The sequence below is a fragment of the Marmota marmota genome, unplaced genomic scaffold, assembly GCF_001458135.2.
Source record: "Marmota marmota marmota unplaced genomic scaffold, marMar, whole genome shotgun sequence".
Classification (NCBI taxonomy): domain Eukaryota; kingdom Metazoa; phylum Chordata; class Mammalia; order Rodentia; family Sciuridae; genus Marmota; species Marmota marmota.
The window spans coordinates 66843145-66854986 of NW_025999842.1; the positions used below are offsets into that span (position 1 = coordinate 66843145).

Sequence of the window (11842 nt, forward strand, 5' to 3'; positions counted from 1 at the left end):
TTTCAACATAAATGAAGTATAATGACAGAAAAGTGAAAAATCACTTTTGGTTGCTTTTAAAATCAGGATAGATTTCAAGAAATAATAAATCAGGACCTACATGGATAGTATAAAAAGGCATTAGAAAAATTGATGCTTTGTAAAAAAAAAAAAAGAGAGAGAGAGAGAATTAAACAGAAGCATGAAGAATATAAGTGATGTTTTGCTTTTTGCATTGTTTCTACATAAAGTCCTTGGTTTTTGGAGGAACCTCAGTGGTCCTGGATATCACGCTATAATCACTCTCTTAATTCCAACTAATTAAAGACTAAAACATTTCACATTATGCTTGATACTTTTGGGTCTTAAAAAATATGCTTCCTCTTTTTATCTTATGTCTTGAAGTTACTCACTATAAATTTCTTTAAATCAGTCATAATGACAATTGAATAAGAACTTCAGGCCCGTGGGAGCACGACTGTGACGTCTTTCAAAGAGCTTTGTGATTGCTCAGCCCTAAGTCTAAGCCCTATAAAATGACCAACTTTGAATGCTGGTCAGAGTGCAGAGCAGTAGCTGGCAGTATCAGCTAGCCCCCAGCCAGTGCTAAAGCAGCCTGTCTGGGCACCCAGGACTTCAGCACCTCAGACAGCTCCAGCGCTCCCCAGAATACACTGTTCAGCTGGGTAAGTACACACTTCACCTTTCTCCTTTATTCTTCCTATCTTTGAAACTTTTCTCAGGCTATACTGAAGTTTTCTCTCTCATGAAAAGAATTTTACAGTACCCTTCCTTGGAAACTGCAAAAAGACAAGTTTCTCAAGTCACCTGGTAAGCATAGAGGTATTTCAGTTTTTCTTGTGTGAATTGATTATCAGAATCTTTTTGTTTGAAAAAATATTTACCTGGTTTATTCCTTTACCAAGTATGGTTTTTGGAAAAAAATGCATCCAAGTAGGCTATGTTTGCATCTGTACAGATATTTGACTGAAAGGTACAATGAATACAATTGTTTTTTGTAGTTTTCAACTGGTTTTTAAGGTGCTGTTCTTTTTGTTTTACATGTTGATTATGTGAACCTAGAAAACATTTATTTTCCTCTTCATTTTAAGTGCTGTGAGTTTTACAGGCAGAAAGAGAAAGAAATATTGAAACCTAAATTTTTATCTAGAAACTATTTAGAAATAAAATGTATGAATCAAATGCAAGAAAAACAAGTTTTGTTTTAAATTTTTCATTTTATTTGAATTTATTTCAATGACAAAATGCTGTTTGATTATTTGGGAGGATCTTAATTTTTTAATTCTTAATTGAGTTAAGTTATTCAAAGCCAGATCCCAGGAAGTAAGTATACAGTGATATCTACAATTAAGAGAACAAAAATGTATATATAAAATCTTTTTTTTACTGATAGGTATGTATGCATTATATTACTATATATGCAAACAAAAATATACAAACGTGTACATGATTTTCATGGTAGAAGTATTATTAAAGAGGTGACACCCCAGTTTTATAAGTTAGATATGAAAAGCATAACGTAGAAAAATCACTTAATTTCTTGAAGCTCTTTACTTCATCAGAAAAGATACTAAAAAAATATTATCCCCAGGGTTTTTTTCCAGCACAATAGAAACATGGCATTCAATATATACTGCAGCCCATAAGTGCCTGGCAAGTCCTGGGAAGCAAACACACAGGATCCTAGTTTTTTACTCAAACACCTGTCGTGAAAAGAAATCTTCTTGATTTAAAAGGCAATCATATTGGGCTGGAGTTGTGGCTGAGTGATAGAGCCCTTGCCTAGCATGCGTGAGGCACTGAGTTTGATCCCTGGCACCACATAAAAATAAAACAAATATAATAAAGGTATTTTTTTTTAAAAAAAGAGGATTTTTTTAAAAAAGGCAATCATATTTGTGATTGACTCTTTCTTGAAGATGAAATAACAGAGCAAGACCCTTCAGAAATACCGCTAGACCCTTAGAATTACCTTGTGGTGACAGGGTGATGCAGAAAGCTTGTGTGGTTCTCTCTTCAGAGGCACAGAGATGGAAGCCAGAAGCAAACCCCAGCTCCTCCTGCTCCTGGCGCTCTCCAGTGTGCTCTTCTCACAGAATTCTGCATGGCCTCTCTTTGGACCATCTTCTGCTCTGAGGTAACTTAGAAGTTCACTTTTAATTTGAGATAGTCAAACGTTCCTTTATTGAAATGGGAACTTCCTACATGTTATTTTGGATGGTGCCATATTTTAAATTATGTGTCATTTATTTAAAGGTTTTAATTGCTGTGTTGAGCAAGTTCTTTGCCAACATAAAGTCAACACAGCCCTTCTGAGTCCTGGAGTTCACCTCCAGGGCCTGAGAGAGCATCATTGCCTAGTTTTACATATGGACTGGAGCCCATTTCCAAACCGGGTGGGAAGGGGGTTTGACTTTCATTGAGAACCAGTGTTAGATAAGTGAGAAGAAGCGTTTATGCTCTGTCACCTCAGTTCAGTTCACTGTCTGGTGGAAAAATAGTTGTTTAGTTGTCAACCTCATTGTAGTTCATTTCTAAGATCAATCAGTAAACAACCATAAGATTAGTGGTTTATTAGTGAAATATGTGTAAAATCGTGTTGCACAGAAATGTATCTAGGCCCCATAACTTTGTCAAATTAAAAATTACAGGAGAATTGTTCTCCTGAAGTATACTCCCCTACAATGTACTTGGTTTGAACTAAAATCTTTAATTTAACTGTGTTCCCTATTTCAAATTCATAAAGCATGCCACTACTCACATTTACAACTGTACCTGAAATAAAATAGATTTATGTTAAAAAAATAAATAGTGAATTAAACTTTCATTAACCTGATATTTCCTTCCAGTTTACAGGAATTGTATCTAAGTGCCAATTAATGATTTCTTTGCTTATTTGTTCATTCCTGAGTTTTTGCTTCAGGTGTACTTTCCCCCCATAAAGTGAATTATCTTTCAGCCATTAGTATTCTCTGTTAAATTTGTTTAAAGCTATCTCCTACATTGCTCTGATGATGAAATAGGATGGTTCTGTCTGAGTGGCTAGATCACAAAGGATGATTGCTGGGCTTCAGACCCACAGAGGACAATTTATTACTGACTACCAGCTACTTCAACTGCAGAAGGGACAAAACTGCCCTGGAACAAACATTCTCCTTGGAGATTTACCCTAATAATAAAAAGTACACACATATACAATTTTAATAATGTGCTATTGTGAAAAATGTGCATGCACTCACAAATATAGTCAAGTCCTGTATATAGTTAACACAATTCTTAGACTTGCAGTACAGCACCATACATTCCTTACTAAAGCTGTGTTAATACATAAAATTAGAAACCAGAAGACCCCACAAAATTCTTTGAATTTGAATGATGATTCATAAATGAAGAGATTCTTTGGACTTGATCAGTACAGAGAAATATATCACGCTAAGGTAAATCTCTGAAGCAAAGCCAAGGGACCCAGGGAGAGAAGAATAATGAATACTCATATCTTTAGAGGTATTTGGGGGCAATTGTTGCTAAATATCATCAAATACATAAGTTCCTAATAGTTTTAATACTGGTTATTGAGTTTCCAAATTTCTGTTTTATATGAATTATATCTACCTCCTAAACTTGGCTTTGCAAAGTGAAGATACACTTGGTTTAGTGAAGTAGAAGATGGAATGAACTTTGCTTAATCCTTTGATAGGATTGAATTAAGCAGCACTTATGTTTGGTATATCCAGCTTAGAAAAGTTGAATGGCATTTATTTTGTGAGATAATGAAAATATTTTCTGTTCATACTCTCATTAACCAAGTCAAATTATCAAGTCAAATTATCCTATTCTTATATTGTGAATCGATGATATTTCCCAAGAGTTTTAGTTTCTTATTTCAAATGGTTGCAAGACCATGAGCATTGCCTTCTGAGAAAGGAATGTCTTAACACTTCTAGTGTGCTTTTCTCTAACAGGTTGGATGACAGAATGCCACTGGAAGGAGCAAATGAGCCAGACCAAGTTTCATTAAAAGCAGACACTGACATCTTGCAGAATGCTTTAGCTGAAAATGACACACCCTATTATGATGTATCCAGGTGACTTCATTTTTATTGCTTTATTTTATATAGAAAATATACTTAAGAAATATAAATGTTCTAGTTATCTTACCTTGGAGCTCTGTCTGTATAATACTACAGGTTTTCATGTGTCACTCATTCAGCTTGATTTAGAGCAGCTCCAGCAGTTGAACATGATTTTCCTGTAGAAAGACTGCAACAAGTTAGGATGAATACATCACTCTTCACACTCTTGTGTACCTAGCTTCAACATCACAGATTGGACCAGTCCTGGTAAAACCACAGCAACTTCAGATTCCATGATGGAGCAGGTGCTAAGGGCAGAGGTTCATCCTACCTAAGGAAAAGGCACCTAACAGTGCTGTTCCTTCATGGAACTGCTTGTCTAGCTTTCAGGACAAATCAAGTAGCTCCATACCAAAGACAAAGGATAAAAGGTTTTTCGTTTGCATGGAAAAGTTGGTCAATAAGCCCTAAAATCCTATCTCAAGAGCTTTTGTTTCCAAATATTTTGGCAGAAGAAATATGAAAAGATATGTCTGTGACTTTGCCAAAATCAACATATTTTCCCATTGCATATGTCTTTATTTGGAATAGCAGAAAAAAATCATAATATAGAAATTATGATATATATTTCACATAAGTATTTCTTAGAAAGGCATTCATTTTACAGCTTTTACCAGGGAAAAATTTACTTTTAAAACAGTTCATTTTTAAAAATTTTCAACCTTGGGCTGCATATATAACTCAACATTTGCCCATCAGGATACAAATGATTAGAACATACCTTTCTTAACACTTCCTTTTGGACTTAAGCATTAATAGCAACTTTTATAATAAGCTGATGAATTTGTTATTTAATGAGCTAGAATAATATTCTAGAGAAACATGTATGCATTAGTAACTATCCTTTTCTCCTTGTTTTAGAAATGCCAGACATGCTGATGGAGTGTTCACCAGTGACTACAGTAGGCTCTTGGGTCAACTTTCTGCCAAAAAATACCTTGAATCCCTTATTGGGAAGCGGGTTAGGTAAAGGGAATTTATTCCTTTTCATCAAACATGTTATCATTACTCAATCTGCCAATCATATTTTCACTTTCAGTAAGTTCTTCAAAATTGACAACTCTTTGATAATGTTTAATTTAGTCTAAAAAATAATGTAAACTTTTGAGTAAAACATACTGGGCCCATTGATGAAGGAATAAGCCTTTTTCTTATATTCATTGAGTCCAGTCACATTTATTTTTCTTAAATGGCACACTTATTTACAAATTTGAAATCAAATTGGATGAGACTCAATAAAAAGTGATTTGGAATGTCGATGCTTTGGGGCATTTATTATTAAACTCTGACATTCTCTTGCTCACATTCCTTAGCAGTACAATCTCAGAAGACCCTGTGCCCATCAAACGCCACTCTGACGCAGTCTTCACCGACAACTACACCCGCCTTAGAAAACAAATGGCTGTAAAGAAATACTTGAACTCAATTCTGAATGGCAAGAGGAGGTAAAGGAAAAGAGAACTTGCTAAAATGAGAAATTATAAATGACTTACAAAACTAAGCTACATGCAGAGATAGATAGATCTATCTATCTATCTATCTATCTATCTATCTATCTATCTATCTATCTGCCTACCCATCCATCCATCCATCCTATATGAAGTAATCATTCTCAACCTTGATATTAGACTACTCTGGTTGATGTTAGACTACTCTGGAAACTTTTTAAAGTACTGATGTTTGGGCCTTATCCCAAACCAATTGCCAGGAAATCAGTGACTCTGGGGTACAGACTTGGACATCAGTATTTTTTTATGAGCCCCCTGGCCAATTCTACTGTTTCATCAGGGTTAAAAATGATGGCTAGTTTGAATCTGTGAACAGGTTTTATCAAAAGTATTGGCTTTTAAAACATGTAGAGTACAAGCAGCAATTTGTTCCTGCATGGACCCCCTTCATATTCAATATCCTTACTTTATCAAATTTAACCATCAGACATTTTGTACATTTAAATTCTGTAAAATCTCTATCCCTCTTTGGTGTGTAGATATTGGACAACGCAGGGGGCGTGGAGTTCTCTCTTTTTATTCCAAATGTTTTTTTGTGTGCATGGTATTAAGGATAATCCTGTTTGGGTGAGATTAGATAACATTATATTTTCTCTTTGCCCTCTAAACTGTAATTCTGAAAGAATAATTTGAGACACTTTGAGGTTAAGAAGTAATTTAAAGATGATTGTTTAGCCCTAGTGCACTTTATAGAGAACAGTCATTACGTCATTACCATTTCTTTTGAATCATTCTCTTCCAAGAGCCCTAACAGGCCCAATTTCCTTCTTCTGTTCTGCAGCAGTGAGGGAGGGTCCCCTGACTTTCCTGAAGAGCTAGCAAAGTAATGAAAAAGCTCTTGGAGTCCAGCTGATGAGAAGCGGTGAGTACATCTGTGTATTCTCACTGTATTCTCATTTTCACCATCTAATTATGTAAGGAGGGAAGAGTCACTGAGGAGGAAAAAATTCTAGAGTTAAATAATCGTTTTACAGGAGACTTCATTTAAGGATCTCTACTTGAAATGGACCCCACCCCAGAAAACAGCTTCAAATGACTCTGATCACATAAGCGGCTGTTCACAGTGAGCAGACAGTTCAGACAGTGTGCCATCTGAGAGGTTATCCTCTCTGTTTGGCCTCATTCCTACACTTGTGTTGAGTTAAAAACCAAAGGAGCCTGACTCTCACTCACGAGAAAAACTAGCTTTATTTTTGAGAACCAAACCATGCTGCTCTTATTAATTTAAGATTTAATTCCATAATTGTCTGTTAGCTCTTCATTTAATTTAAGTGTAGGGAACCATCACCATAATTCATTGTTATAAAAGCACAAAGGCACTCTGGCACTAACACAGCAAACTTCATATAGCAAAAGTCAAATTTTGACCTATAAAGTGAGTTTAGTCATGAAAACCTGATAATATTCACTATAAAATATTTTTTAGTAGAGAAAACATGCACAGTTTTTTTCTCTTTTTCGAAATGGTGAGCTTGTTATAAAAGTTGCTTTTATATAAATGTGGGCACAAGACATACTTATTTACTAAACTATGTTACATTGATATTTACATCATCTCCTGCAAATCTATTTACAATGTTTGACAAGTGCTTTAATAAATTCTTGTCATCAGCATACTAAAAGTTAGCAATTTTCTCCAAAGGCCTACAAAGTAAGTGTTTTCAGCTTTGTGGGCTATCTTGTTTCTCTTATAATTATTCAACTTTGTTGCTGTGGCATGAAAGCAATCACAGATAACATGTAAAATGAATGGGAATGGCTGTGTTGCAATAAAATTTTATTAGTAAAACCTGAAGGTGGGCAGGATTCCAATCCCTGACCAGGTCCAAGAGATTAACGGAGCCCCACACAGGCCAAAGGCAGTTCACAGTCATGTCCATTCCTGATGTGGTTATCGAAGGTTTCCAAGAGAGTCAACAAAAGTGGACAGGGTGTCTTGAAGACACCTGCATGATCAATTACTTTTGTCCACTAAGTAGATCTCCCCTTTATCTTAAGAGTGGTGTAGTGTCAGATTTACCTGCAAGGATGGCTTATCACATCTAGACATTTAAGTGCAACAAGTTCTTTGCTCACAGATGAAAGCTAATCACATTCAGGGCATTGAAAAAATATCTCCAAGGTAAAACCTCCATCAAATTAAGAAATAGGACAGGCACTAAAATACACAGGCAGATTCCTCTGTCCTTTGAAAATTGTGAGTTCATTTGTGAGATCACATCCTTCCTTCATTTCTTTATGGAAGGGTGGCTTTAGACAAATTCTTTGGACAGGAAATCCTGCGCATTATCCACTTGTGAAAGGTTCAAATGTGTGACTATTCGTGTCTAGAAAGAAAGCAGTTCCTCTGTGACAGTCAGTCTTCTGGAAGGTACTTGTCCTTATGACCAGGGGAAATGGATGCTCAACAAATGGGCAGATAAGTGAATGAAACTAATATGCTATGAACAAAAATATACATTTGTGTTTCAAGTGTGAATTCTTTCTTTTTCAGAATTCCTGAAGGAAAATGATAGGCAACAGTAATTACATTTTGAGTTCTACATAACTAATTCAAGAAAACAACTTCAATATTGAAACCAAATAAAGTGTAGTGTCGTGAATGTCGTGGTTCATTTTCTTCTGATGTAACAACTGTGATGTTTACACTGTAAATATTATTTGAGTTATAAAATGTGTCTGTAGCTCATGAAAGGCCTGTAATTTCATATGCTGTATATTCTTTCTAACAAAAGTATATTTAATGATAAGTAGATACTAGGTTAATTACAATTATATGAGATTCTCTGGAAGACTGGTAATAGAGGGAAATTGATGTGTTTATTTATAGAGTGCAGTTAGCTATTCAGAAGAATAGAGCAGATAATCGGTGTGTCTAATATTGAATGTTAAGCAGATAGAATGCTGTGTTAACCCCCAAAATATCCAAGAGAATGCCAACAGAAAAGAGGAAAAAGAAATTCTTCAAAAAAGATTTTTGAGAAAATTCACCACGTTTCCACATTGATAGAAAACTTCCTCATGGGAAAAAAACTCTCACGAATCTGGATCACTAATCGCCAAAGGCTTTCCTCGGACCCGTGTCTCTGCCAAGGACTTACTACTTTGGACCTGCCCTTTATGCTTGTGTAAAGTGAATGCAAAATGGAAACTGAATAGAATGTTTGTTTTTTAGGAATAAATATTTTTTCCATAATCAGTCAGATTAATGTTTGGTCATATCAGCTTCCTCCAGTGAAAGTACATTTGAGGACACAACTATTTTTCCAAGCCGATTGTAAGAAATTAAATATAGGAAATAAAGATCTTTGACTATCATTGCAGATACTTGTGTTGATTCTGATTCTTTTAAATGACCCAACAATAACTCATTTTAGCTCTGAGTTTCCAGGCACTAGATAGTTTTTGTGAGATTTGAGGTAGGATTGCATTTAATAATGTGTGAGTCCTAAAATAACAGTGACATAAATAACAAAGAAGTTTCTCTCTCACATCAAGCGAGAAGAAGATATCAGGAGTGTGATGGTTCTGTTCTGCAAATCTCTGAGTAACCTAAATCCTTTCCAGCTCATCCCTCATCTCTGAGGTTGCAGTCTTTCTCCTCATGATGCAAATTCATGGCTACAGTTCCGGCCATTTTATCTTCATTCTGTGCAGCATGGTGGAGGATGGGGCATGGGGAAAGGGAGCAAAAGGTTCACGCCAGCATCCTTTGACCTGATATATCACACCAGTATCCCCTGGGCTGGAACATAGTCTTATGGCCACAGACATTTGCAAGAGAGGTTGGGAAATATGATGTTTTTTTCTGCTTTTGTTCAGGAGGGAAGTCATACACCCAACTAAAGATTGAGGACCATTAATATAAAATAGTGGAAGAATGGATGTATGTGGACACTTTTTAAAAAAATGCTTAAGTTATCACCAGAAGTGGAAAAGAAAGTTAGAGTCAGAGTAGCCATGGATGAGGTGCATCATCACCACAGGGCAACACACTTTCATTTTCTTTCACTACCATTAGAACAACTGACCACATAAGGAGGGACTATTCTAGAATGACCAGCAATGGCAGAGCAGTTTAGACAAGCTAAAAATGAATTGGACTGACTGTTATCTTTTGGTCTCACTTGATCCTTCAAAATATTAACTGTTCATTAAGTGGCTTTTCTGCAGAAAGCACTGCTGTGAGAGCAAACTTATAGGTGAAGGCTGTAGAGCTTACCAAGATCAAATGGGGCAATATTTGAATGTGAAGGTACAAAGCTTTAATTTTATCTTAGTAATAGGTATCCTTTCAATTTAATCCCTATTTCTTCAAGAACTACTTCTTAAGTGACCATTTTGGACTGTGACAGTATCTGGGAAGGGTTCTGGGAGAGGGAATAGCAAGTGCAAATGAGAAAAGAGTCCTGTGAACCTGTACAGCCAGGACACCGAGGAGCCTCACAGGCCACTACAGGGACTTGAGAAGTCAGATGAGGAGACATTGCAGAGTTTGGACAGAGGTGTGAGAACTGCATTTGTACAGTGTCATTCTGGATGCTATATTGGGAATGGATAAAAGGACAATAAGAACAGAAGTAGGGAGAGAAATCAGGAGGCAACTGCTACAGTGATGGTGGCTACCAGAGAAGAGATGGAGGTAGGGGGAGTGGATTCTGAACATGTCTCAAGAGTAGAATCAAGTGTTGGCTGACAGAGTGGAGATATGAAGGAGAAATGTCAAGAAAGATCTCTAGGTACAGCACCCAGGCAAACGTGAGGGTCAGAGCTTCTATTACCTAAGATGGAGAGAACTGGGAGGAGTCCGTTGTAGGAAAAAATGAGGAATTAAGTTTGGGGCATGTTAAAGCTGAAGTTAAGAAGAAAGTTGGAGATACACATGAGTTCTGGGGAGATGCCGGCCTGGAGATAGACAGTGAGAAGACTCCAGAATATAGATGGAATTTAAAAAAACACAAGAGCAGATGAGATCACCAAGGGAATAACCACAGAAAAAGAAGAAGGAGAAAGGAAGGGGAAAAAGGAAGGCAGGACGACTCTAAAGACACTGTCTAGGGCTGCTGAAACAAAGTTCCACTAACTGGGTAGCTTAAACACAGAAGTGTATTGTCTCACAGTTTTGAAGGTTAGAAGTTCAAGATCCATGTGCCCCTAGGGCTCATTCCTTCTTCAGGTCATGAGGAAGAATTGATCCGTGTATCTCCTTTGGCATCAGGAGGCTTGCTGGCAATGGGTGGTTTGTAAAAGCACTACCTTGACCTCTACCTTGATCTTCAGGTGGCGTTCTTCCTGTCTGTGTGCTTTTCCCCAAATTTCTTCTTTTCATAAGGACCCAGTTATACTGGATCAGAACCACCCAATGACTTTATTTTAACTTGATTACCCTTAATTAAAAATCTTATCACTCATGAGGTCACATTCTGAGTTTCTGGACTTTAGGACTTCCACATGAGAATTTGTGAGGGTGCACAATTCAACTCATACTATGGGGACACTCCAACATTCAGGGGAACAAGTGAAGTAAGTAAGGAGTAAAAGGGGAGACACTTAAAGAGGAGGAAATGGGAGAGTGTGTTGTCCTAGACGACAGACGCAGGATTGCGAGGAAGAGGAACTCATGGAGTCAGGTGTGAAGTGGGATTTTTCAGGCATGTGTACATGACGCTGGGAAGCTCTCTGAGACGTGTGTTGTCCGGTGGCTTTGTCTAGTGTAAACATCACATCACAAAGTGCACTTGGACCTGCACGGTGTGGCCGCACAGCTCATTGTTCCCAGGCCACCAACCCTTACAGCATGGTACTGCGCTCAGTGCTGGAGTCCACCGTAACAGGTGTGGGGTTGTGCATCTAAACATGGAGAAGGTATAGAAAGTGCAGTGAAAAGGTTTAAAAAGTGAAACCGATATCTAGATCATTTACCATGAATGGAGCTCGCAGAGCTGGGAGACTGGTGAGTGGTTGACAAGGCCTAGGGCATCACACTGCTATGGAGTCATAGACACCATACCTTTAGCAAGCACTAAATTTAAAAAAAACAAAAACTATTTTTATTTAATAGTAAATTTATCTTACTGTAATATTTTACCTTATGAACATTTTACAATTTTTAAACATCTGGACTCTTATAATGACACTTAGCTTAAAACATGAGTATTATATAGCCATACAAGATACTTTCTTTCTTTGTATCCTTCACTA

At 36.9% G+C, this 11842-nt stretch overlaps 1 protein-coding gene across 4 annotated transcripts; it reads left to right on the forward strand.

Annotated features, from left to right (window-relative positions):
• Positions 1 to 530: 530 nt before the first annotated feature.
• On the forward strand, positions 531 to 8964 carry LOC107153246 (vasoactive intestinal peptide). Of its 4 annotated transcripts, XM_048800074.1 has the most exons (8): positions 546 to 665; positions 754 to 810; positions 2021 to 2137; positions 3963 to 4085; positions 4995 to 5099; positions 5447 to 5578; positions 6423 to 6503; positions 8136 to 8964. In XM_048800074.1, the coding sequence occupies exons 3-7, from the start codon at positions 2031 to 2033 to the stop codon at positions 6466 to 6468; spliced, it is 513 nt and encodes a 170-aa protein (XP_048656031.1). In that variant the 5' UTR covers positions 546 to 665; positions 754 to 810; positions 2021 to 2030; the 3' UTR covers positions 6469 to 6503; positions 8136 to 8964. The 4 variants fall into 4 exon arrangements, with proteins under 4 accessions (XP_015354289.1, XP_048656040.1, XP_048656034.1 ...); XM_015498803.2 differs by lacking the exon at positions 754 to 810 and having other exon boundaries at positions 531 to 665; XM_048800083.1 differs by lacking the exon at positions 754 to 810 and having other exon boundaries at positions 531 to 665; positions 6426 to 6503.
• The last annotated feature ends 2878 nt before the right edge of the window (positions 8965 to 11842 follow it).

Coding starts and splice junctions, on each gene's coding strand:
- LOC107153246 (XM_015498803.2), top strand. CDS start 2,031: ATGGAAGCCAGAAGCAAACCCCAGCTCCTCCTGCTCCTGGCGCTCTCC. Junction 2,138..3,962: donor GGACCATCTTCTGCTCTGAG/GTAACTTAGAAG, acceptor TTTCTCTAACAG/GTTGGATGACAGAATGCCAC. Junction 4,086..4,994: donor CCCTATTATGATGTATCCAG/GTGACTTCATTT, acceptor TCCTTGTTTTAG/AAATGCCAGACATGCTGATG.